The following is a 26,028-nucleotide window of genomic DNA, read 5'->3' on the forward strand; positions in this document are numbered from 1 at the left end:
CTGTCAATTAAGCGACAGTCAAGGTGCGTCAAGTGGGGATTTTCGAACAGAGTTCTTTTCACGTGTACAGTTTAGCATAGTTGACAGAACATGAAGAATATTGAATATGAAGCAAATAAAACAGTTCATCGTCGTCAGCAATTCAGAAAAACGGTGGACGGTTACCCGTCACAGCAGATTCTTCTTCACATGGTCCAGCCGATAATCTGTAAACGGCCAATTCACTTATGCCATGATAATGAACAAACGCCGCTGCCACGACGAACAAATGAAAAAGCTGGTGCGATTGACACTACAAATAACAAAAGTCAATTATGGTTAATTTTATGGTTAAGAGAAAATTTTATTTTTACCCAAATATCACATTTTCCAGGAAAAAAGCGTTCTGGCACACGCAAAGCATACAAAATAGCTCCGGAAATGTACAGCACTGCCATAAGCATCAACCATCCAAACGATGCTTCATTAAATGCCGAATATACACCTTCCGTCACAAAATAATGCACACATGGTATAATTCCACATAAGCCAAGAGAAACAAACATTACTGAAAAAAGTGAAAAGAATTAATTTTTCGAAAAATTAATTCGTGAAACAAATAATTACTTGTTCTAGTAGGCCGATGCTGTGGAGAGGAGAATTGATCAATTAACGATACAATAACACAACCAGTGCCTAAAATCACGATGAAAACTGTGTAAAATATTTTCACTCCACGTCGACAATAAAAGCCGTAGAACAGCCATGGCACAAATGATCCCACTATCAACAACGATATTCCGCAATAATCTAGCCTAAATGAAAAAAAAAATAAACAAAGAAAACAATTATATATATATATATATATTATATGTATATGTTAGTTAATAATATAATTTTCAAACTAACTTGCTAAATATTTTCACAACACGCTCAGAATGACAAGAGACTGTATGGAAAGCGCTGGAAAATCCAAGACACGTAATGGCGCTCAAAAAGAACACTGAAAAGACAAGCTTCTCCTGCCACTGCACTTCTGTTTCTGGTCTGGACAGAAAATAAGCCGCCACTCCAATAAACGTTGCGCATCCCAACATGTGAGTCCAGATATTACCAGTTTCAGTGTGTAATCGAAATATCGACTTGAAACAAGCGTTGAAAGACGGCAGCGGTGGACGATGTCCAGATTTGAGAAAATCATTATCTCTAAGCCATTCCGGAAGTGAATGGAAATGAGTTACTGTCCAAGATGCTTCCCAAACCTACAACAAACAATTATTGTAGAAAATATGCACTGTTGTGCTCGATCTTGCGCTTTACCTTTTTGACAAACATTTCAGCATTCTCTTTAGCAGTATCAAAAGATGGAAAGCAAAAATAATCTTCCACTTCCAAATCGTCCACCTCATCTTGATCGTACAAAATTTTCTGTTCGTAATGAATTTCCAGTTCTTTCTTGTCATTTTCCATCATCAATCGTGATCTAAGCTCCGTTTCATCGCACCATGGCAAAACTGGTCTGCAGGACGTCTCATCTAGCATACCTTCGCAAGCATCTTGAAATTCTTCACTATCCGATTCAGAAGTTCGACAAACATTATCCGGATGTTGGACAATTATTTCGATTGGTACTGGAGGCTTTTCCATCTTAAATAAATTAAAAATACTCATTAAATTTATTTTTTCACTATGCTCCCTCTTATCTTTAAAACACATTTTTGAATAGTTTAAAACCAACAAATGCAATTGTCAATAACAAAATGAGCAAAGCTAAAACACTAAGCAAATTCGATTTTATAACAAATTTTCAAAATTCAAAAGTCGAAACCACTTTCAGTGCAAACCAGACAGAATTAGAAACTAGACAGACAAGAATAACACAGCATGCATAACGAGGGTGCGCATTTTTGGAAGTTGACGTAATTACTCAGAGCAAAACGAAAATTCACAGTTATACTGAGAATAAAATTAATTTCAAACACAAATAGTATTTGTTAAATTTTAATAATGAGAAATTTTTATTCATATAAATTGGTAAACATTTCATGCTTTTGTAATAAAAGCATAAGAAAGAAAAAAGAAAAATTCTATCGTCACTGCCTATTGAACAAATTAAGCAATTACACTATGTTAATAATAAACTAATGCTCTCAAATGCAAATATAAATTGATAAACCAGAATAGCTTCAATTAAGAAGCCTAAAGCTACAATAATATACATAACACAATATGCTTTTGAAAAGTTGAAATCTATGAAACAATTTTTAGCAATGCACAATTTTACATTTCTTTAAAACGAAAAGTTTTACATGATTCTAGAAATATATAAAAATGAACTGAAAATTTAAAAAAATTTGTGTCATTGAAAAACAAGTGCAAGCTTGAATGCATAATGTAAAACAACAGAAAAAGCGAACCAATCTAGTACATTATAAAAACAGAAAATAAAAAACACTCAAAGAATGCTCGTTGTGCTATCTGGCGAAAGATACTTGTTTCAATTATACAAAAATTAATTTCGCTTTCAAGACTAATATACAATAAACAAAGCTCCAAAAGAGCACACTTATCTCACTCACTAATCAATCCTGCAAACCTCACTTATTTTGTCGGTCATTACTGTCAGTAATCTGAACAAATGTAGGTTGGACTACACAAATGTAGAGATAAAAAGTGAAGTCTTTATTTGCAATTCTTTTGTAAATAAAATAAATTTTTAAGCAAAACTTTTTTAAAAGTTTTACAAAAAAGAATAACTTTAATTTACTTATGATGCAGCTAAATAAGAAATAATAATAAATGTAACTAACTCGCCAATAGAGACAAACGGTTACTGTTAACAATCACTTAACAAAGACAACAAACATCAAATCATACTGTCGATAATAGACTTGAAGATCGTTAACTTTACATATTTATGATTCTTATAAAGCATCTTTTGCTTTGTTCTGCCAAATTCTAGCGAAATAATTTTTTCCTTATGATATTTAAAGATTTAAAATAAACATATCATACAAAGAAACACGATTTTTCAACAATGCATTTATCATTATTCGTTCAACTATTTAAATATTAAACGATAAATTTTACTGACACCAAAAATATTATTTTTATCCTAATATTGCACATTATGTTCAGGCCGTAATCGCAAATTTAGCTGTTTTATCAACAACAACAACAGTTGGCATAAAAGTCAACAGAACTAACAATAAGAAAGATGTAAATATTTATGTACGTAAACGCGAATAAACAAAATGCTGATCAGCATTAAATATAGATTTTTAAAGTTAATGAACCTAGAACAAGGAAGTAACAATGATATGCATGTTTAAAGCAAAAATATTATGGAATAAATTCAACTTATGCAAAAATTTATACTTTTAACACTTGAATTTTTAAACATCAAAACGTAATTCTTATACCATGAAATGTTATATTTATTTTATCTATTTCAGAGAGCGATATATATCGTACTAAATCTGTTGACCAGTCGTCTTCAATAAAAGTTGTTTATTAGTTATTAACAGCATAAAAACTCAAAACAATTAATCAGTTAAAAAAGAATTAATAAATGTCACTTAATTAAAATAAACATTATATGACTGAATTCTTTTATACAATAAAAAAATACAATAAAAATAAGAATAGTAATATTGCTTACAATTTTTGAGTTCCGCCTGCGGAAGTCTAGTCACAGCCAGAAGCAGAAATGCAGCTTCCAAGAAAGCAGAACAGGAAATAAAACGAAAATCCCCTCTGACAACTTGTTTGGCTAAACGCTTTCCATTGTCATAAACACGTTGTGACAGTAAGATTGTTAAGCAACAAAGTAATACTTGACTATCACAAAATAACGGATTACTGTGTTATTTAAGTTTTTCAGATCAGTTTAGTTGTTTTCTTTTCTGGAATTTTTTATGCGAGAGTTTTAAAATTGATGTCAATGACAAATTCGGCCAGAACAAGTGACGACGACCTTCACTTTCGCATTGCTGCCTTTGATCCTTATGATAAAGGAAGGTAAGCGCATGTTGTTTTATTTATTATTTTTTATTGATTAATTATTATAGTTGGTATTTTGGTGATATTTCACGCGAAGAATCGAATAAAATTTTATTAAAAGAGCATGATGATGGCGTATTTTTGGTAAGAGATAGTACTACTCGACCAGGATCTTTGGTGCTTTGCGTACGGTGAGACTTTTTCTTTTGTTTGTTATCAACATTTTTTGATGGTGTATATCTATATATAAATTTAAAACTCATTGTTTTGAACTAAATGCAACAAACAAATATCATTTTGTTTTGCATTTATTATCAGTTTGTTTTATTTACTTAACAGCTTTTTTGTTTTAGTTAATTTCTGATAATTGATTTTATGATTTGATAAGCTGATTTTTCCTTATTGTTTTGAATAAGCATATTTTGTGTTGAATGCTCTGTGATTAGAATAATAAACTGTGATAGTTCTGCTAGGTGATTTTTGATTTCACATAAAATTTTAAATACCGAGCTAAGTTTAACTTTTTAAATCAATATTTCTATCTCTTAGGATGAATCTGACTAGTTTAGTAATATTTACTTTGTGAAAACAATTGGCTTTTAATCCAGTGTGTAAATGATTTTGAACTTGCATACTATTGAAAGTAAATTTTTTTAATGATTGCTTATTTTTTGTACAACTTTTTATTTTTCATCCAATTGTAATGCTTTTTGAAAAAAATTTCCATTTGAATCAAATCTATTGAAATACATTTTCTTTTGTCGTAACGTGACCAGTTATTTTGATTGTCTTCACGTTGGTATCAAGTTGGTTTTGCATTTCAAAATCTATTCAACATAAATAAATGCATTTTTTATTTTTTGACTGTTGTAAGAATACTTTTTCAAACTTGATTTCAATTTAAGAAAAGAATTAATTTAATCAGAGATTGCATTTTTGTGCATAAATAATCAATAAGTATTTAAATACAATGGGCAATTTAATATGATGTTTTATAACATCTTAAGATTTTGTTTAATGCAATGGTGATATTGTTAAATTTTACTAAAAGTTATTTTAAAATCAGAGCGTAATTTGCTTATTTGCTTGAAAAAAAGTTCTATATCAATATTTAAATAGTGATTTTTTGTCATATTTATTTTTGCTGTCATATCAATCTGTTGTAGTGAAAGTGGTAAAGAATCGAGCGTTAGTCAGTACATAATCCAAGTACAACGAGATGAAGATGGAAATTTACTTTCATACAAAATTGGCCAGCAAACATTTGCCGATATGCCAAGTTTGCTCAACTTCTACAAGTTGCATTATCTGGAAACTTCACCGTTGGTTAGACCGGCACCTCGTGATGTATACAAAGTGCGTGCTAAATTTGATTTTCAAGGACAGGTAAAATTTAATTTTCATTGTTCAATTGGATGATGTTATAGATTTAAATGTTTTATCAGGAAGAAGATGACTTGCCGTTTAAGAGAGGTGAAGCGCTTTGGGTTATTCGTAAAGATCTGAATAGTATGTGGTGGATGGCAAGAAATAGCATCGGCCAAACTGGCTACATACCTGCTAATTACGTTGAGGTTTTATTTAAATTCAGAGTTTATTTTTTATCAATGATTTTGTTGGTACAATTTTTTAATATTTTGATTTAGGAAAGCGATGAAGAGAAAAGCAAGCGCAATTCAGAAAACAGTAGCGGCAGCGCTTGTGAAATATCTGAAGTATCCGTCTCACCCACATCGTACACTAAACAACGTGCAGCAAGCCTTACATCTCAAGTTTGTTTGTTTTTTTTAATTATTTTTATTTTTGAATTAAGTCTGATTACTGATATTGCTTTTTAGCGAAAGCTGCCCGCTTACGTCCGAGTGAAACAGGCTCGTATACCTAACGCTTATGATAAATCAGCATTGCGACTGCAAGTCGGTGACAGGGTGAAAGTGTTGAAAATGCATCCAAGTGGAACCTGGGAAGGTGAACTGAATGGTCGTGTTGGTCACTTTCCATTTACTTATGTCGAGTTTGAAGATACTGACGACAAAGAAACACCCGCTAATCAATAGGGCGTGGCGAGGCCACAAATGAGAAAGTTTGTTATCTCATTTATTATATATATGAATATTTGAGCAAAAATATTTGTCACTTTGTCTCACATATTTGCCTTTTAAATGTACATTGGTGTAATTATATTTGTAATGCTGAATGCTTTTTTCTTTTTTTGTAGTTACACTCGAAATAATAAAGAAAACTCTTCGATTTGTTTATTGCCAATTTCATACCATCAACGTCCGTACAGTCTGAGGAAGAAAAGATAATTAATTTTTGCATTAAAAAATATTATTTTTCGACAAATCACAAAGTACGGTTTTTGCTCGTCTGCAACAGTGAAATTATTTGAGACGAATGGGCAGTGGATATTGTCAACAGTAACGGGATATCGTTAATAATTTATCAAGTAATCAAGTCCAGTGCATCTAGGTTCGCTATTATGAATCAGATCTGCAAATTTTAAATCTGCCAACTGACCAGCATAATTTGCAATAATCAAGCAGCTAGAAATTGAAATATGAATTTTGCCTAGAAAATGGTATTTCAAAATTAGAAATTTACTTTTTATTTTATTTTGTTTCCTTTTTTTTGCTGCTTAGGATGGTAGTGTTCAAGCTCGAAAATTTGACAGCAACAGTCGACCACAGTATGCGCTGAACACTTGAAGCACATATCAGTACTGTGAACATTCTTGGAGAAGGAGGGAAAAAAACGTACGTGGCATATGAAATTTTCCTTTCCTTCGTTTAGTATCAGCTACTATTCAGAGAGCTTAAATCAGAAGTGGGCTTTTGAAATAATTTTCTGAGAATTTTTAGATCTCTCTAATTATTTGGCCGTAACATGCAAAGAATATCCGGACAGTGTTAATAATTATACGCAATGGCTCTTCCAATAAGTGAACAACAACAAAAGCTTCTTGCACTGCTTTCATGATCCGCAATTTTATTCATTAATTCCGTTCAACTATTCTGAAAATGTGACAAGTAGCAAAGTATAGAAGTTATTCTTTCCGGAACTTTTATTGCATCTCTGTTCTTCCAGTTACCATTTATCACAATTTCTAAAGTAATGTTTCTTTTGCATAATTTGCTTTTATTATTGTTTTATTTTCACTTGGCACAGGCTAACTTGAAATCACAAACCATCCATACCTATCAGAAGTTGAATTTCTGAATTCAATATTTGGCAAAAGTATTCTGATTTGCGAACTGTGGTCTGCATTCATTTCCGATTCCTTGATCCTGAAATTAATTTTGGTAAGTAACGTTTACATTCATTTTTTATTTAAAATTTATTACTGTTACATAATCAGAAGATGTGTATATGAGGTGGAGGAGATTGGTGTTAGTTCCATTTCCAAAAATATACAGTTTGCATAGTTCTTATATGACTGATTTCATATAAATACATGATACGCGTTTATATGATATTCCAGGTTTACTAGCGTTATAAAAATTGTCTATTATTGATTGCTTTTACAGTTTTGACTGCATTGCATATTGACTGTTTTAATTACAACTCTTCTTTTTACTACACTAGTTTTTATACACGCAGTATGTATTTATTATCAATTTGCAGAAAATTGTACGAACGTTATTTTGAATTTTTCATTGAACCTATGTATAGTTTTTAATTATTCACTGGTAATTACTTTGATTTTCATAACTTTGATATTGAAAATGTTGATAAAAAGTTTATTTACGTAAGTTTTCATTTACGTATGTTGCATAATGAGCTTAGGCAAGTCAGATAGGCGGCTGTTTTGTTAAACTTCCGCATTTGAGATTGTTGTAATCATCTTAAAAATTGATGCACATCCGCTGCAAAGATACCCCCGTCTGATAGTGTTTTCTTCACCAGTGGAAAGTGCGCGTTAAAAGTTGTCACCTTGGAAAATTAGTTTGATGAAAAATTGTCTTTTTTAATTAAGTTAATGCAAGTTGTCATTTTGATTAATACTTTTAGTGGACAACCGATAGACAGATAGATAGATCTATACACCTTAAAGTAGTGAAAAAATTTTTTCTTCGTCACCTGTCTTCATCTAATAATCATAATGCTAAAGAAAACTGTTGTATTTGCAAGCATATTACAATTATTTATACATATGTAAAGATGTGTTATTTGTTTAGCTGAATATTCATTTACATAATATTACTGTAGTCAAATTGGAAAGTGATTTTCAAGGATTCTCTTTTGGCGTGTCAAATAATGAATTTAGTATTCGATAAAGCGATAGATTTGCTGATAAATTATAGATAGATAATTGGAATGGGCGATTGATAATTCTTTTGTGTTGACATTAATTGCTACCGTGATTTGACGCTTCAATGCAAGGCTTCTTTTAGAAATTTTCATCTACCTTTACCATGATTATCTAATGAACTTTTAATAAACTTTCGTTGTCAATTGTATTTACGCTTTAGCATATGCGCATGAATTGTATGAAGGACATGCATTTATATGATGAACAAAATGGACATGAAATGAATTGCTTAAATGAGGAAGTGAAATTTGTAAAAGGAAACAAATAAATAAACACGCTGTGATTTTATTTTTCAAAATGGACGAATTGCTTTAGTTCCATGATAAAAATCTGTTTTCCAATCTACAGGGAATCCAAGAATATATAACCCAGCGCTTCGGATAATTCATTTTTGTTATTACTTTTTGTCTCTGTTGAATTTCTTGAAATGGGCATTTAAATTTTAAGTAATGTTTCTAAAAGACTTTGTTATTAAAAAAATTAATAAACACGATTTGCTAAATGTCACATGCAGTCTGTTGTGAAAGTCAATACAAGCGGCTTTTCAACAACGCGTGCTCAGTGAGAATGATCATACATGGTGGGGGGGGGGAATATTTTTGAAAATAAATTTTATTAAATTCAGTTTTCCAGTCATTTCATAATTTGGAATAGAGAGATGATCAACAATTATTATTATTATTATTATATTTTTTGTTTGTATAATAATATTAATTATTTTTCCGTTAAAAAAGCTGAAAATATGTTCATTATTTGTGTGAATCTTTTAATAATTAAACTTTTTGCAAGAAAATGAGAACAGATTTTAATGAGAATTGATTATTTTACGTTAAAGTAATAATAAATTTTATTCAGTAAGCATATCTAATCTGTGGAAATTAATAATTTAAATTCAACGACACGGTCGTATATTTATATATTTGAATAATATTTACTTATGTGTTTTTTGTTAATTTTTTATATTCTTATTTTAATAAGTTTGCACAGTATCATCGGTGAAATTAGCTCTGTTGCTGATCGATTCTGTTGTATATGATAATAATTATATGAAAAGCTTTATTTTTGTTTTGGGAGTTTTTAACTTTTTCAGATTTTATGGTAGAAAAAAATTTTATTACCTTTATTTCAAAGAATTTATTTTCAACAGAATAGTGTTGTTAAACATTTAGCTGTTTTTTCCATTTGAATAATAATAATAAGTGCTGCACTGTTGTGCGCAGTGTATTCAAAAAATGTTTGAAATCTTGGTGTCAATTTTGATTAAGTTCATTTAAATGAGAATTTTATTGCTGTAAAATTAAGTTTGTTTTATCGATGCATTACAACTTTAACATGCTCTTTTTTATTCTTTTTTTGATGTTTGAAAATTAATAACAAATTTTTGAAGAAATCCATAACTTTTATTTATTAATAATTAAATAATATTTTTATATAAAAATTACTTTTAGTTTGTCATGTTATTCATTGTTTTTTAATTTTGAAATTGAATTAAAATATAATTAAAAAGATATAATTTATTATTTGTTCGATTATTATTATATTTTTGTTTTAGTTAGTTGGCATGAATTTAAAGTCGCGTCATCTAATGAGCAGTTATATGCGTTTTACATTCTAACGCAAATTTGAATTATAATTTAATAAATAATGCGAAGTGGAAAATAATTAATCATGCATGCATAATGGGGAAAAAATTGTTCAACGTTGAAAATAAATTTGCAGAATTTTGAGATGTGCTTAAGATTGTCAGCTTAAATGAACAAAGAGCACACATAATTGCTAACTAATTGCTAATGACCAATTGAGCTTGAAAGGTGGTGATTTTTTTTTTCATTTCTTCTTCTTCTTCTATTTCGCTTTTTGCTGAACAAATTGGCCGTTGATGAATTTTCAACTGGAATGTTGGGATACTGTTGATTTTTGAATTGTATTATTCCTTCTTGTGCTTTTTCCTTTCGCTGGAAATTGACATCTACAAGACAAGAGGGGCTTTACAGCTTGAAAAGTTGAAGTTGCTTTTCTGCCAAATGACAAATTTGGCTTCTGTTTGAAAAATTGCAAATGTTATCGACAACAAACAAATTTAAATTAACTTTCATGCAAGTAATGCTAATAGCAATCAAGCGCGCGATGCTCACGGTCCATTACGCGACAGTTTAGGTGAACATTGAAAAAAAAGTTTCACACAGCTATAAACATATATATATTTATGTTTGGAATGAGATTATTGTATTTTTCTATTATATTTTGGGCAGATATTTCAAATCAACAAAATTATTTTGATAATTTTAATATTTATGAAAAAAAAGTTAATTTTTTTTCAATTCAGCTTTATGAAGTAAAAAAATTAAACAACAATTTAAAAATTGGTACTGTTACTGAACTGATGAATGCTGCTGGTCACTCAGTCAGTTCATTCGGTGCTGGTTGTTCTTTGAATTTTCTACTTCACTAGTGACTGTTCAATTGGCCGTGCGTTTTACAGTTATTGAAACGTTGTTTGTCAGTTAAGATTGTCAGAATTGAATCTGCTCAATGGTGCACAAACGTTTTTGCACTAAAATTGACACACCCGTAAAGCTTCAGGTGGTCAAATCACGGCTAATCGAAAGCAACGTGATGCGTGAATCAAGTATTAATATCCATAGTAGGTGTTTAGATCGGCTTGTTGTGTTGCTAAGCGCGCCACAGCCATCCATTCAACCATCATCCAAATTACTATTATTGGTTGCTCTTTTTTTGTTTTATTATTTTTAAATTTATTCTCTCATCTATCTACTGATGTAATGTTTGTTTTTAATTAAATATTCTCCGACTCTCTCTTCCGTTTTGGAGATATTATTTACTGCTTATTTTGTAATATTTTCATTTTTTTCTCATTGCATATATTTGTTTGCTTGCTTTGTTTTTCTTTTTGTGCTCTTCAGTCATCCATCGCTCGTATGATATTATTGCATGTCACGCGTGTTCGATGATGACCAACAATTTCTTATAACTGCGCATCTAGCAGTCCATTACTTGAACGGACAAATTCAATCTTGTACTTGATCAGCTTTGTCAAGAAATCAATTACTTTTTAATATAGGCGCTAATTTGAGAGTCTCCTGTGGTTGGTCGACGACAGCAGCTGGTGTTACACGTGAACCGCCGCTTCCGATACCATCATCCATGGGTATTTTAAATTATTAACAAACTCAGCTGAGAATTGGGCGGCACCTCATCGTTTCCTGACACCATCACACTGTTCTACTGCTAGCTGTGAACACACACACAGGCGCATAATTTTTGCATTTTCTCACTCTCCACTGGCTGACAGTGGGACGACCAATAATCGTCGTGCATCGTCATTATATCTTCCTCCTCCTTTTTCAACTCGTTGTCGTCTTCATCATCTTACAACGTGAAATTATTGTTAGTCCACATCCGTCAATTGAAGCTACACCATACCAAGCAAACAAGCAGAAGACTATCCCATCTTCCTTTTTTCTCTCATTCATCCAACACTGGTTTGTTTTTTATATTAATTTTATTTTAATTTTTACAATTATATTTTTATGCAATTTTCGATGCAGCGAACAAACAGCCGGCTAACTTTGTTCAACTGGAGCTGTTGTGGTTGTTGTTGTTGTTGTTGTTCTTGGCCAATCTGTTTGTCTGTTGGAGATTATTTTCCAACAACCAACTCTTAAAGGTGAAACGTTCAGCATTGTCGTCGTCAACCGATTGTTAAATCCTTTGCGTGCATCATCCCTTTCGACGTTGTTCGCTTTTTTGCTTCTGCTTTTAAGCATTGCTTTCGGAGGTCAGCATCGCTGTTTATTATCATCTTTGCTGTTCCGCTTCATATCCACATTTCTATTTCTGATTTAGTGACTTGAAGCAGTTTTGTTGTTGTTGTTTTTGTTGTTGTTGTTGTTTACGAAATTTTTTGCCTGTGCTCTTTGGCTTTAACGATGGCATTGGTCTTTCAATTGACCATGTTTTCGTTGTTCTCCATGGCCAAAACGACACCGAAAACTGTCACTGCACGTCGTATATTTTACGAAACTACACCATTTGAAGACAAATCCGGTAAGTAACTGCAATGATGATGCTTTTTCTATGTTTTTCACCGAATGTAAAAAATCAGCTTTCATTTTTACCACATCAAACAGTTATATTGCTGTTATTTCACATTGTATGTTGTACTCTGCGGGCCATTTTCCTCGAGTTCTTAGCTGTTTTTCTTCTTGTACTTTATCAGTATTTTTCAAAAATCCGGTCGATATTGGACATCAGTTGACCGTCTGACCGCTTCGAGCATCAAGCGGCAAGTCAATTAATTCTTTTTCCAAGTAACGGCTCGTTTACTACTAGATCATCTTTGAAGTGCTTACTCAATTCGACTGTGAAAAATAATTGAAGAAAATTGTAGTATTTCAAATTGAACTTTCTACTCTCTCGACTGTTCAAAATGGACTGGTCCTTTTAATTTATTGTAATTTTCTGTTCTTTTTAATATTCCTCTACATACAAATTATCCCACGTGCATACAAATAAGCAGATGTTGATTTTCCACTTTACACTGCGGGGTATATTTTAATTTTTTTTTCTGTTTTTGACGAAGGCTGTGGATAGGCATGAAAATTATCAGGTCTGTATGTATTTCCTAGTGTAAACGATTTTCTTTACACTCATAGAATTCAACTTGTCAGTTTTTTGATTTTAAAATGCTTCGTGATGTTCAGTGTTATTTATTTATTTTTTGCTTTGACATTATTATTAATATGATGTTTTTATGGAATTCTTTTTTAAAATTAACTGCTTTGACCTTTAGAATGAATATTCGTTCGAATTATGGTTATTTATTTAATTTTTTTGGTTTCTGGAAGTCATTTAAAAATTGATAAAGTAGCTGTTTTTCTTGCTTATCTCGTGTTGAACACAATTTCACTCGTGGGAATCAGGCACCACTTCCTCTTGTAACAGTTGCTAATTGTATAAGAATGGTGAAAGTAGTTTTGAATTAAATTAAAAAATTCACAATTCCATTTATTAATAAGTTGTATTTGTTTTTTAATTAATAGCCAATTAGCAGTTCATTTGAAGTGGCAATTTTATTTATGTTGTTCAAAAGAGTGCTGTTTCCAATAGGCAATTTTATTATTCACTTGAATTCGGTTGAAGTGTTCAGTTAATTGTTTAGTAAATTTATCAAACAATTACATTGTATTAGTAAGTAGATGTATGTAAATGAGATTTTCATGTTAAATAATGCATAACTTTTCGAGAATCAATCTTTGTCAGATTTATATACGTATATTTTTTAAAATTTCATTTGTTGAATGAAAATTTTAGTGATTGATTATGCATACACTGATATATATATATATGTAGATACAATAGGTGATGTAGAAATTTTTAATTTTTAATTGCTACTTTGGACAGTGAATGTTATGACTAGAATAATAGCAGAAAGATTGAAAATTGAGAATTGTATGTATAATGGAATTTCGGTGAAAAATTTTTCTACTGTATATAATTAGTAAAAATGATGCTTAACAATTTTAGCAATGTCATGTGCTTTTTGCCCGCAGATTGCACTTGTAGTAGTTGTGGTAGTAGTATTGCGTTGAAAGCGATCGTCTATTGAAGCCCTAATAACAGTGCATAAGGAAAGTAAATATAAATTGAAGTCGATAAAATTGGCCACATGTCTGGCAAACTTAAGCTTTTGCTATACTGAAGATGCAACAAAGCGTTGCACTTGAACGCATAGACCACTAGATTGATGCTTTGAAATTGTCTGCGAAAATGATATCCGCGGGATGAACTGAAGGCGAACTGCTGATGCTGGACGATTAAGCAGTGAAGCTTTAATATGCTTTCATTCTGGCACAAATTAATAATAATTTACGTGTTGCGTTAATTGCAAGTATTTATGCCTGAAGCCTCTGCAGCACAGTTGATCTCATTTTCAAAAGCCTCAACTGGCGCACGAAGCTGAACTTTTCTCAGCAGTTGCTTTTCATCTTTTCGGTCGACAGTTCAGCTTGAAGACTGTTGGTTCTCTTTTTCTCTTCCATATTCAAAATAGGAAAATAAATTTAAATCAACTTTCATAACTGGTTAGCTTGTTAAGGTATCATTTTAAATGAATATATTTGTAGCAATTATTACATAAGGAATTGAAACTGATTATTTTATTTTATAATTATTATTGTTATTGTCTTCATTTTAATCTGCGCAACTGATAAATTCTTTTATTAGCTATCGTTATTTTATTTGCTTATGCTTATCATATGCAATGTATTGGTTAATTGTTGGTCGACGGTGAAAAGAAAATTATTCCCTTCTTTAACATTAAATTGTTATGTAGAGGTGTTTTGTTCAATTAGAGAGTTAATTATTGATCAAAACGCGTTTGCATACGGGCATTGCTTTTCGTTTTTACATTCGATATGTTGCAATACAATTTTTCCTCTTCAACAACGTCATATATAGTTCAGCTATTCTATTTTAACGATTTTTTCTGCTTCTTTTCTATTGTTATTGTAAGTGTTCTACGGTGAATTGCAGCTATACATTGTATATACTGTGAAAAAGCAATGCTTCCAACTCTGTGTGTGTGTGTGTTTTTATGTGAAGAAATTTTTCTTTTTTTACATTCCAACAACTTGCATTTTATTTTGTGAAAGTTATTATTTATGAAATTATAATTTTGATCAGCGGTGGTGGTGTTCAGCTTGTTTGGCTCTGTTTGCCTTTTTCAGTATAGGTGATTAATTGATTTCGTTAATTCCGCAATTTGAAAATTGCCACTTTTTATAAACAATGCTTCTTATATCAATCTTGTGTATTTGTGCTTCAGCATGCATTAGCAGCAATAAAAGCATGCAAATGCAGCCTTTACAAAATGATCAAATGGTGAATCATTGTTGTCATTGCCGTTCAGGATAAATGGTAATTTGTAAAAGGAAGGAGGCTCCGGACGGGGGGTTGGGATTGAAAGAAGCAGTGGTGAAAATGCCAGGTTTCTCGACGAACCCATTGCTGAAGTGACCGACCAGAATATTCTTACGCTAATCAATGTACCAACTTGACGACGGTTGTGTCAATAGACGACTCGTGGGATTGGGTTTGAAGTGGACAAAGCGATCCGAGCAATCGGTTGAATAGCCTATCCGGCTTGCAATGTGGCTCCATTACCTTCCAAGCAGGTGTCCGAGCGAACAAGCTTTACAATCACTTTTAGCACCCAAACAATCAATGCTCGCGTGCTATTTTACCATATCGACCAGAGCCGAACGCTCCACACTGCTTGTCTTGCAAGATTTGTTTCGATTTTCTGAAAAGCATATCTATATGCGCTCAACAATTGCCTAGTCAGTCGATCTTGTTGTTTGAGTGAAAAAGTGACTCCTCTGGGACAAATTTGATCCATTCAAAAATGACAAAACGATTCATGCCTTTGCTTTTATATCTTTTTTTGTTATTCTATCTTTGATATTTTTTCTTAGTTTAAAGTTTCTTCTTGAGAAATTTTTACTTTAAATGTGTCTTTTCTTCATTCATTGTTTTTACCCCTTTTAATTGTATTTCTGTAGCCTTCAATTTGTCCATTTTCATGCAGTTGTGTTTTGAGGGGGTTTATGTAAATTTTCCTTTTCTTTCTCAACGAATCTTATTAATCATCTGCTGTTTGGACCAGCAGAATTTATTCCAATCAGAAATATTTGGAAATTAACTTAATTTTCAATTATTTGAACATTTACAAAATAAATATACTCCTCACTCAACATTGCTTTGTTAAGCAATTCTTATTGATGAATAGTTTTCTAATTGAAATATCGAGTTTGTAAATAATCGTAGCAACGCAAAATACTTGCTAGCATTGTTGAAGTGCACACTTGTTGATCTGTTGCTGTTAATTGCTATTACAACATTTTAATTTTTAATTTCATCTTCATCATCTATCATCCACCGCTGATGGATACTTTTGGGTTTGCTTTTCGTTTTCTTTCGCTTTCATCAATCACATTCTTCTATATAATTTATGCTTATTTAAATTTCTTTTTTCATTCAATTCGTATTCAATTTTAATCATCACAAAATTGAAATGATATCTTTTTTCAAATACTGTCGTTTAGTATAATGTATGTATCATTTTTAGAAGAAGAAATCTGAGAATATTTTGAAAAATTATAATTACTTTATTACACGTAGTACTTATTATTATTAAGCATTTTTATCATATTTCATTATCTACTTATTCAAAATCTATTTTTGATATGATTTTTCTATATTAGTATTATTCAGATGGTGATTTTATTTGGATGAAATTTATTAATTACTACTTTATACTCCGTGTACATAAATACTTTTGCTTTTGTTAAAATTAATTATTATTAATGCACACGAACGCGTGTTTGTCACGAAATTTTTATATTATATATATTTGGAAATAATAATAATAAGTATTATTATTGTTGTTGTAGTATGAGAAGATGATGCATTTTTTTTAGTTAAGTTGAGAAATATGTTTGTTCTAGTGTGAAATTTGTAGTGCGAAATTTGAACGTTCGAAACCTTTTTCTACATCGAATTTACTTATTGAAAATTTTAAATTAGACTCTTGAGATGGGTTTGAAATTTTTTCCCCTTCTTTACTTAACAAAAGCTGCCGGACAGAATTTGCTGATTGATTTATTTTCAGCTCCTCTGAGCTTTGCCAGTGTTATTTCGTTTTGCTCAAATTGGTTGACATAACGCCTTGTAGCTGCTTCCTGCGAATTTCGTTTCTAGACACATTTTACTATGCGGTTTATTATGAATTGTTCTCCACTTTATTACTTGATAAACAATTCATTTTCCCATTCAACGTTTTCCAACAGTAGACTCAGCGGTATAATATGTTCCATTTGAATGGCATCACCGATGTGCGGTTAAAATCTGCTTAATCGAATAGTATCACTTGTTTGCACGTTTATGGCCTCAAATGTGGTGGAAATTTTATCTTTTTTATTATACAACATGACGCTTGATCCTCTTGATTCCAGTTGTGAGTTGCATTTCATTTCAAAATTTTTGCTCTTCACATCTTCTTTGATTCATTTATTGATAATGGGAAATTTTATTGATTTCATCTACACGCTTTCATATGACATTTTTAATAATAAAAAAAGCCAAAAAAACGTAGAATCCGCTTATTGTATAAAAGCAAACTTACACTTGTTGCACGAAGTATGTTAATTAAAAAATAATAATGACCGACATTGTGCAGTGTTGCTGGTGATTTTTATCCATATTGCTTACGTACGATATGCGTGATGATGCATCGTAAAATTATGTTTTATTATTGATTTCATTATTACTTGAATAAGTTGCAGTGGTCATGTATTTCTTGTTTTAATGGCTTTTTTGAAAATTAATTTCATTTCTCCTTCTCTTTAGCTCAATATGCAACCCAATGCTATAGCTGTATGTCGACGTTGTATGAAAATCTTTGGTACGAGTCGGGCATTTCATTGCTTTACAAAAAGCCCGAATCGTTCACAAGCTACTGTGACCAAGATCGGTTTGACAGCAGGAAAGTGCTTGCAAAGCCTTGCAGCGATCACTGTATTATTATTGAAAATGAAAACGTTATTTTTGGTAAGTTTAATTTTAAAAGAAGAACTTTCAAAATATAAGCAAAATTAAATTGAATTATATTAGTTGTTGTTGCTCATGTATATGACAACGGTTGAGGTGTTACTAAAAAATTTGATTATCTTAATTGATGAAATGTTGTTTGTTTGTGAAAAGGAAGGGTGCGTTGGTTTGCAAATTCACTTCATATTCTTTTTTGTGTATGTAATGTTATTGATAGTGATATTTTAAACGACATACATGTTGATGTAGATTTAAGGATTGCAATGGAATATGATATTGCAGGTAATATCCGCAGAACGTACATGCGCGGCTGTTTATCCGATATTATCAATTATAATATGACTACGATCAGCTATTTGAATCATCGGCACAAGTGCCTGACCATCCCGATGCGATATTTATTCATGGGTTCTTATCGCAGTGTGCAGAATCAGCCTCTGCGAATATGTGCCTGCTTCACCGGTCATTGCAACGGTTCTTCTGCTGTTTCTGTGCATTTTACCAACAAAATACTCCTCTTCATCACTCTGCTCCATTTCTCAGTTCGGCTATTCCATTTCTGATCATCAGTTTGAATATGCTTCAACCATTCCGATATTTGTGTAAAGTATTTTATTTATATTTTTATTGGCTTTAATATTTTGCTGGAAAGAAAGTTCAACCGATGAAAATTTGTAATATGAGAAATTTTTTGTTTCATTCATTCTTCACTATTTTTGTTGATGCTTTTTTAAATTTTTTTTTACAAAAAATATTAATCAATTCATCATGGACTTTTGAAGTTTGGGTATTTTCTGTGGCAAAATGGAAGAAATGTTTGGAGATTTGACAATCGACGAGTGATGAGATGAGATTAACGTATTTACGTGAAATTAATAAAACTGACCTGCGCAATTCTGCCGACATGTATAATCTCTCTGATTTAATTGCGCATGCAAAAATTTTTCCCTTCAGATGATCTGTTATCAGTTTGACGTCAGCGTGTAAATTATTGGCCGGTGAAATTTATTAAAAATGCAACATTTGGAATTTGATGAGCGTTCGATGAGCCAGCCAGCTAACCAACCAACCAACAGGGTGCTTTTCCACTATCAACGCTGCAGTTGGTATTCTGTTTTCTCTTTGTTCCTCAAGCTTTAAGCCTATTTAGATATATGAAGGAAAAATTTTCCCCAACGCACCAGCAGCAACGACCAACGTCCACATCGAATCCATCGATTGTTCGAACAATAAGCGTAAGCGAAGATAATTTTACTTTGCACTTTTTTGCTTGCATAACAAATAATAGATTGGGATGAATTAATTTTTGATGAATAATTTGAAAGCAATATTTTATTAGTTCTAAAGGAAAGTGAACAAAAAGTTTTTTTTTCTAAAAAAATTGTTTTTCACTGCATTAAAAATTTTGAATTGTAACAGTTTGATGTAACATTTCAAATAATCTTATTTATACCTGATTAAATTTTTTTGTCGTACAAATTACAGTAATCTATGCCACGCATGACGTTGATGTATTGACTAATTTATAAAAAAAATTGTCAGTGAAATTGAATTACTCAAAAAATAAATTTGCTAAAGCAGTAGTTTTCATTAATTAATTGTAAAATTGTATTTGCAACAAATTAATTACTTATTTGAAAAAATTGAAACAACAAGTTGCGTCAAGTGTTTTTTTAAGCTGAGCAATGTCGAGCAATTTTATTCTGATCGTGTGTAATTTCAGTCTTTATCTTTGATTCAAAGTGAATGTTTGAATTTTCTCTACAATCTGAGCATAGGGTAAATTTTTTTGATAATTACCTTACGACAATGGTTATCTAGATGTATGTATGTATACCTTTTTTTTCTTCCAATACACAATTCGCCAGCGACGAAGTTTGCTTTGAAAATACTTCTTCTACCAAAGCGGATGCTGTTTGACATGTTTCTTTGATTATACAGAAAGGCGTGGCGGTTTTGTTCCATTGTTCCGCATCAATTCTGATGACGAGAATTGTTGATATGATCTCTTGATAGGATTGAACTGACAATTGGCTGAAGGCCATTCACAAAATTCTGATCACTGGTATTTTGAGTTGATGAATTGTTCTATCTGTTTATTCGGTGTTTTCTATGCCTGCGGAACACTGTGGTCGAGTGGGCTTTTCACGAGCAGCCCACAATTTCAGTGCAGTGCAATTTCACGCCAACAGGCGTACTTCCTTTATTTTCAAAGTTCAAATACGGATAGAAACACACTTTGAAGCACTGTATAGTTAGTTGTATTATGTGAAAATTGTATTTGTATGAAAAAAGCTATTATCAATTGTCGGGCGGTGGTTCTTTTTTTTATTTATTTATTTATTTTCTCTTAATAATTTAAAACATAACATGTTCAATTTTGTCATTTGGGAAAAAATTACCTCCGTTCGAATAGATCAAATCTGTTGTCGGTTGATTAGTTTAAAGTTTAAGTGATTTTGGTTATAGTGTAAATTTTAATTGTACAAAGGAAAAAAAAAGATTTTTCACGTCCGAACGATTTCCGGTCAAAAGAGATGTTCAAGCAATGGTGAAGTGTATGGTATGAAAGCGGACGCAAAAATGAATGACCACCAGCACGTCATGGTTGAATTCCACTGTACAGGGTCGGCTATGTTGGTCGTGTTGACATGAACACGACAAGTTTGTTGTTCTCCAAGGCTTATTTTCGTGCAGCTTCCACTTTTGCGTACAATTGTTCATTCATTGTTCAGTACAATAGAGTAGTAGAATTTGGGAATCGTGGAACAGGGTGGGGGGGGGACGCTTTTTCAATGCACAAATTTTGGAATCAAACGAAATTTATTTATTAATATTCATTTTTTTCACTGAAATATTCTGATAATCACAAATCCATTCTACATTCTAACATATAGTCCTTATTTACGTATAAAAATATACAGTATGGAAAATGAAATTCTCTTCTTCTTCAGACGCGGAATAATTCTATTCTAATAGGCTAAATGGTTTACAGAGTTGAAAAAAAATTACTCGATTCAATTTATTTAAAAAACTTGAAAACATCATTGTCATACTGTTTGAATTAATAATAATTAAGAATATATTGAATTTGTTTTGTCATTGGAAATTTGTAAATTCTCACTTTTCCTAGCAGCAGTTCAGGTGCGCATTTTATTCAAATTTGTCACTGTTTAACGCTAGTTAATTGAAATCAATTTTTGAAAGCAAAACTATCACTCTATAGGCTTTTTTTTGTGTGTGTGTATTTTTCTTTTACGAACAGCAAGCACGTCGTTTTCTATTTTTTCAACTCTGCGAAATGTGAAACAGTAAACAAACAACCAAGCAACTAAATGTTTTTTTTATTAAGTTTTTTTCATTTTAAATTTGGTTTTTGTAATTTAATGGCAATAAATAACGATTTAAAATTTGCAAATTTGGAATTTTTGGTCGATTTTCACCATGTAAATTATTTTCATATATATATATATGTATATAGGTGTTGTTGTAATGGTGGTGATTGATGATCAGAGTGGAAAATTAACGTGCTGTACGACGAATTCGGGGCTTTTTATTGAATACGAGATAAAAATCAACAATTTCAATCGGTCACGTGCCAGTCGGGTGCCGGTGAACAAACGCTCAGAACTGTGTGTCGCGCGCCCAGTTTCAACCTGGCGACACGTTTCCATTGGACTGGTTTGTTTTTGATGAAAAACTTTACCCACCGGAGCTTTGCTATCTTGTTATTATAATAATAATAATAATAATTATTATTATTATTAATCAAAGCGTATTCATAATCGAATACACAGTGCATTGTGGTAAGTTGTTTGTTTGTATTTTTGTTGATCAAAAACTTGAACATTCAAGTGAACCTGGTACGCGTCCGGCCGGTCTGTATTGACCACTGCAAAGCAAACACAAGTTGAACAACACCGTCACCATACCGTTGACCGGTAGTACTGTGGATCATCCACATTCGACACACTACATACACAACATCCGAGAATCATCCGTCAGTCTCGAGTTAGCAACTGTGACCACCAGTGCAGTGGTCAGTCAGTGGTCAGTGAATTCACATACATTCGTCGTCGTCGTCGTCGTCGTCGTTGTTGTTGTTGTGTCTACGCCTGTGCCTGTGCGTATCTGGGCGGGGGTGTGTCTATGTCTGCTGTCTGTTGTCTGTTTTGTGTCGCGTGCGAGCACGACACAATTCAAATCGACCATTTCTTCACTTTTAGCGCATTTCCCATTCGCCTCCTTTTTATCAAATGAAACACTCATCATGCCCACGCCGACCAGTAAACAGGTCCTCCATTGTCCCAAGCTTGTCATTGTCCTCGTAAACAATTTCACCAAATTCCTCTGTGCCGGGTTCACGGCACCGGCAGCTTTGAATGCAGCATCTAGATGGCCAGCCAGCTAACTAACTAACTAGCTAGCTGGTCAAAACGTACTTTGACCATTTCCAATTTCTAGCATTCTTCTGGCCACAACATACCAAATCATCATCACCAACAACAGCCATTCTCATCATATACTGCTTCCAAGTAATATTGTTTCACATTCGAACAATTATGACCCGTGATACTGGCAATACGTCCAATTCGATTTCACATCGTGCACAACAAACTCACAGAAAAACATCGGACAACAACAATATGAAAAAGGTACTCATTGATTATTTTATTTTTTTCTCATAAATTTATTTTCACAATTAGAACAATAATTTAATCTAGAATCACATTTCTACAATATTACAATAAACTGAATAGTAGAATTCAGTTGAATTTCCAAGTTTTATTAACAAATTTAAAAATGATACTTTATTTTTTTTATCTACGTGCACCATTTGACAGTAATCCTGTAATGTTTTTTCTTTTTAACAACAACAACAACAACAACAACTTTTTACACTGTCAAATGAAAAATTTTTCTGAATTTCAATGTTGTCAACTTTCTGAAGATGAGAATAAAAATCCACTTTGCATACAAAATGACCAGTTTGGTGATAATAAATTGGGCACACTCGGTGCTATCTTTATGTCTGTATATTTTTCAAACGACCTTCGCAACGCGATGGTCCGTTTCAATTCCGTTAAGATTATTCCCAATGTGTTATTTTCAAATTGTGCTGTTGGCCTCAATTTCGAAACGAATCATTTGCATGAAGCAAAATTGATATGATCCATTTGATTATTATTCAATGAAAATGATGCAATTGGTTTACTTTATTCAAACAACAACGATCGCTTGTTTCAACCACGGATTTTATCATCATTTGCAGTTATTACGTTGCACTTTGTTAAATACAAAACTAATAACACTATTACACACGAGTGAAAAATGCATTTCAAAAAATGAAATTATCATTTGCAATAATAAAAAATTATGTTTCATGTTTTCCAAAAGTTTGCAACAAAATATTGGCAGCAAAAAAATTAATCAATCTACTTTTTTAACAGTACTGGAATCAGAAGTATCAGAATAATAATATTTCAATATCAATTTCAGGCAAACAAGCCTTTGATGGAGAAACGTCGTCGTGCGAGAATTAACAGAAGCTTAGATGAGCTGAAATCAATGTTGATTTGTTCGACTAAACCTTCAGTAAATAAATGCAAAATAAAAAACAATTTTCCATTTTTTCTTCACGTTAAAAATAATTCACACATATTCATATGCAGATACCTGGCCATTCGAAGTGGGAAAAAGCGGACATATTGGAAATGACAGTTCAGCAAATGCGAACTTTACGAACTCAAACTAACAATCCTCGTAACATTCGAATCACAATAATCATACTTGCATATATGATATTTTTTGTTTAGCTCGTGATGATCCAATCGCTTATGGACAATTCATTTCCGGTTATACACATTGCATAAGACAGTTGCAACGTTTTTTAATTAGCAGCAATGGAACTTTCGCACCTGAAACTTGCCGAGATTTGATTGAAAATTTGATGGCAGATCTGAAACATCTTACCAATGAAGCTGGTCAAGCTAAAGTTCAAGAATCATCGTCTTCTTCTGGTGCCGACTCGGTTAGCAGTTTGGAATTGGCTAGTTGCAATGACGACAATGAAACCTGCACTTCACAAAGTTCTCCTTCACCACCAGTCGCATCTCTGTTGGGTGTGGCGCACGATTCACCGTCATGTTTATTTGCCGTTAAAACGAATCCCGATTGTTTGCTAACTGCCGCAGCTTTTCCTCTTATTCATACTTCTTTCGCCACTTGCTCTCCAATGACTCAATCTGAATCGTCCGCTTTTGCATCTTTCAGGTCAATACGGCATAATGAATGCAAATCAGTAACTAAAAATGCATCATACTGGCGTCCGTGGTAAATAAATGAGAAAACAATTCACTTGTTGAATAAGTAGAGAATTTTAATATTTTTTCCCTTTTAAAGATAATTATACATATATCTATGTATGTAAGTATGTATGTATGTATGTATGGATGGATGGATGGATGGATGGATGTTACTTTCTATTAACTTTACAATTAAACGTACGCTGTTCGTTTGTTTGTTGCAATGTAAATTGTTCGTTTCTATAAACTATATTTACTGAACAACGACGACAGTAATCATATTTTTAAATGTTAATATTACGTATGTATGTCAGTATACCCTGAATTAGTGGTTTATTATTTCAAAGAAAATAGTACTTGCGTTTTTTTCTAACTCAATCTTTCTGTATTACAAAAAATGAAATTGAAAATCAAAATTCATTAGCAATCCATAAAAATGTTGCCACAGAATTACAACAGCTTCTATTATCCAATGAAAAAACAAATACATATTATTAAATTAGTCGAACTGAAGTAATAATCTGATTAATAATTTTATCCGTGAAATTTAGTCATACTGTAACTGATTTTAATTTTTTAACTCTTGTTACTCAGATGTAAAAATGAAGTTGATTCAACGTTGACGTACAGTATGTACGTTATGAATAGTACAATAGGTGAAAATTGTTTTTCAATTATGCAAATCGGCTTTTCTCGAAACGCTAGTGTTATCAGTAGCGGAGCGCTTGTTGTTTACTTTGCTGACGTGGCCGTCTAATAGTAAAGATAGATTAGGGTCTGTATTATATAACGTAACAAAGCTACCGATTCCACATTTTCCAACGTGTTTGCCGGATGGATATTTTTCAGTAAATTAAACTGCATATGCATTACATTAATTTATCTATTCATTATGCTGAAGTTTACAATAAACGTTAATGTTGTTTAACTTCTTTTTCCTTTACTTTCTGCCATAATTTCCATTGTGTTCAAAGAGATTGGTCAAAAGCTGATTGCACCGTTATTAATTAAACAATCAATTCTTTGAAATGAATAACAGCTAAAACATGGAATTGGGAAAAATGATTTTAAGATTAAGTTAAAATATATTGTAAAAATATGATTATGGAAATGTAATTCTAATTAAAAATACCTTAATTACAGTATATTGATTGCCGAATCACCGATATGAAGGTTACAAAGTAATAGCCGAATGATGGAGAAGCAAAGGTTGCATCATAATTAAAATTTCATTTGAGTGATTTTCCATGAACTGTTGTGCTGCGTAACAAAAGTGCAAGTAAAAGAAACTATAACAAGGTAAAAATTTGATATTAAAGCATATTTTCCTGAGATGTTTTCACTTGTGAATGCATATTTAAGTATTTAAGTATTTTCTAATTTTTATGTGAACCAAAATTGAAAAACACTTACAGCGAAATTCTCAATTATGCATGGTTCAACGTTGAGCTGTTTCAAAAAATTCATATCACAATTTGTTATTTTCCAAAGGCGTCTAGATTTAACTGTACAATACGTTTGATTTTCAATTTTCATTTGCGTATTGCGTTATATTTATTTCATTGTGAACAGAAAATGTCGAATCTCTCTAAGCGGATAATGTTTTCTATCATGCAAATCGGGATAGTTATTTCACTTTATCATCATTTTTTTTATTATATGTTCAGAATTTAGATCATCAGATCAATAGGTAAAGTGCCTTTTTTTTTGTCTGATCAAATTTGTCACTCGCGCATTTAGTGTGATTATACTTTGGAGAAATCTTTTGCCATGAATTCTATTTCTTGAAGTCATTTTTGA

The 26,028-nt window shown here is 31.8% G+C and overlaps 6 protein-coding genes across 6 annotated transcripts; 4 read left to right on the forward strand and 2 right to left on the reverse strand.

The window, feature by feature from the left end:
• Positions 1–142: 142 nt before the first annotated feature.
• Tsp_06039 (adiponectin receptor protein 2) lies at positions 143–3,509 on the reverse strand. The gene is made up of 8 exons (XM_003380285.1): positions 3,454–3,509; positions 2,747–2,757; positions 2,156–2,184; positions 1,300–1,626; positions 889–1,241; positions 607–794; positions 354–547; positions 143–292 (listed from the first exon to the last, which is right to left on the reverse strand). The coding sequence occupies exons 1-8, from the start codon at positions 3,507–3,509 to the stop codon at positions 143–145; spliced, it is 1,308 nt and encodes a 435-aa protein (XP_003380333.1).
• A 330-nt stretch (positions 3,510–3,839) lies between these two features.
• Tsp_06038 (adapter molecule Crk) lies at positions 3,840–6,064 on the forward strand. The gene is made up of 6 exons (XM_003380286.1): positions 3,840–3,999; positions 4,050–4,172; positions 5,148–5,367; positions 5,427–5,555; positions 5,628–5,753; positions 5,820–6,064. The coding sequence occupies exons 1-6, from the start codon at positions 3,917–3,919 to the stop codon at positions 6,036–6,038; spliced, it is 900 nt and encodes a 299-aa protein (XP_003380334.1). The 5' UTR covers positions 3,840–3,916; the 3' UTR covers positions 6,039–6,064.
• Positions 6,065–6,415: 351 nt separating this feature from the next.
• On the reverse strand, positions 6,416–7,252 carry Tsp_06037 (transcriptional regulator, putative). The gene is made up of 2 exons (XM_003380287.1): positions 7,170–7,252; positions 6,416–6,527 (listed from the first exon to the last, which is right to left on the reverse strand). Exons 1-2 carry the CDS (start codon positions 7,250–7,252, stop codon positions 6,416–6,418), a joined length of 195 nt encoding a protein of 64 aa, XP_003380335.1.
• A 3,573-nt stretch (positions 7,253–10,825) lies between these two features.
• Positions 10,826–11,694, forward strand: Tsp_06036 (conserved domain protein). The gene is made up of 4 exons (XM_003380288.1): positions 10,826–10,922; positions 10,950–11,031; positions 11,389–11,462; positions 11,489–11,694. The coding sequence occupies exons 1-4, from the start codon at positions 10,826–10,828 to the stop codon at positions 11,692–11,694; spliced, it is 459 nt and encodes a 152-aa protein (XP_003380336.1).
• Positions 11,695–17,728: 6,034 nt separating this feature from the next.
• Tsp_06035 (conserved hypothetical protein) lies at positions 17,729–18,529 on the forward strand. The gene is given in 4 exon segments (XM_003380289.1): positions 17,729–17,923; positions 17,987–18,089; positions 18,173–18,331; positions 18,345–18,529. The coding sequence occupies 4 exon segments, from the start codon at positions 17,729–17,731 to the stop codon at positions 18,527–18,529; spliced, it is 642 nt and encodes a 213-aa protein (XP_003380337.1).
• Positions 18,530–21,415: 2,886 nt separating this feature from the next.
• Tsp_06034 (putative helix-loop-helix DNA-binding domain protein) lies at positions 21,416–24,260 on the forward strand. Its single transcript, XM_003380290.1, has 3 exons — positions 21,416–21,604; positions 23,423–23,612; positions 23,740–24,260. Exons 1-3 carry the CDS (start codon positions 21,416–21,418, stop codon positions 24,258–24,260), a joined length of 900 nt encoding a protein of 299 aa, XP_003380338.1.
• Positions 24,261–26,028: the final 1,768 nt, after the last annotated feature.

This window comes from Trichinella spiralis (genome assembly GCF_000181795.1).
Source record: "Trichinella spiralis strain ISS 195 chromosome Unknown Scfld2, whole genome shotgun sequence".
NCBI lineage: Eukaryota > Metazoa > Nematoda > Enoplea > Trichinellida > Trichinellidae > Trichinella > Trichinella spiralis.

What these genes read in the sequence shown, in the direction of transcription:
- Tsp_06039 (XM_003380285.1), bottom strand. Translation starts at nt 3,509, where the DNA reads ATGCTGTTAATAACTAATAAACAACTTTTATTGAAGACGACTGGTCAA. An exon ending in CTGAAATGTTTGTCAAAAAG is followed by an intron (nt 1,242 to 1,299) that starts GTAAAGCGCAAG and finishes TGTTTGTTGTAG; the next exon opens with GTTTGGGAAGCATCTTGGAC. An exon ending in CTGGAAAATGTGATATTTGG is followed by an intron (nt 293 to 353) that starts GTAAAAATAAAA and finishes TGTTATTTGTAG; the next exon opens with TGTCAATCGCACCAGCTTTT.
- Tsp_06035 (XM_003380289.1), top strand. Translation starts at nt 17,729, where the DNA reads ATGCAACCCAATGCTATAGCTGTATGTCGACGTTGTATGAAAATCTTT. An exon ending in AAATGAAAACGTTATTTTTG is followed by an intron (nt 17,924 to 17,986) that starts GTAAGTTTAATT and finishes GAATTATATTAG; the next exon opens with TTGTTGTTGCTCATGTATAT. An exon ending in TGAAAAGGAAGGGTGCGTTG is followed by an intron (nt 18,090 to 18,172) that starts GTTTGCAAATTC and finishes ATGTTGATGTAG; the next exon opens with ATTTAAGGATTGCAATGGAA.
- Tsp_06036 (XM_003380288.1), top strand. Translation starts at nt 10,826, where the DNA reads ATGGTGCACAAACGTTTTTGCACTAAAATTGACACACCCGTAAAGCTT. An exon ending in CAACGTGATGCGTGAATCAA is followed by an intron (nt 10,923 to 10,949) that starts GTATTAATATCC and finishes GTAGGTGTTTAG; the next exon opens with ATCGGCTTGTTGTGTTGCTA. An exon ending in TTATTGGTTGCTCTTTTTTT is followed by an intron (nt 11,032 to 11,388) that starts GTTTTATTATTT and finishes CGCTAATTTGAG; the next exon opens with AGTCTCCTGTGGTTGGTCGA.
- Tsp_06034 (XM_003380290.1), top strand. Translation starts at nt 21,416, where the DNA reads ATGGTGGTGATTGATGATCAGAGTGGAAAATTAACGTGCTGTACGACG. An exon ending in GACACGTTTCCATTGGACTG is followed by an intron (nt 21,605 to 23,422) that starts GTTTGTTTTTGA and finishes TATCAATTTCAG; the next exon opens with GCAAACAAGCCTTTGATGGA. An exon ending in CAGATACCTGGCCATTCGAA is followed by an intron (nt 23,613 to 23,739) that starts GTGGGAAAAAGC and finishes TTTTTTGTTTAG; the next exon opens with CTCGTGATGATCCAATCGCT.
- Tsp_06038 (XM_003380286.1), top strand. Translation starts at nt 3,917, where the DNA reads ATGTCAATGACAAATTCGGCCAGAACAAGTGACGACGACCTTCACTTT. An exon ending in GATCCTTATGATAAAGGAAG is followed by an intron (nt 4,000 to 4,049) that starts GTAAGCGCATGT and finishes TAATTATTATAG; the next exon opens with TTGGTATTTTGGTGATATTT. An exon ending in TCTTTGGTGCTTTGCGTACG is followed by an intron (nt 4,173 to 5,147) that starts GTGAGACTTTTT and finishes AATCTGTTGTAG; the next exon opens with TGAAAGTGGTAAAGAATCGA.
- Tsp_06037 (XM_003380287.1), bottom strand. Translation starts at nt 7,252, where the DNA reads ATGAATGCAGACCACAGTTCGCAAATCAGAATACTTTTGCCAAATATT. An exon ending in ACTTCTGATAGGTATGGATG is followed by an intron (nt 6,528 to 7,169) that starts GTTTGTGATTTC and finishes TTCAATTTCTAG; the next exon opens with CTGCTTGATTATTGCAAATT.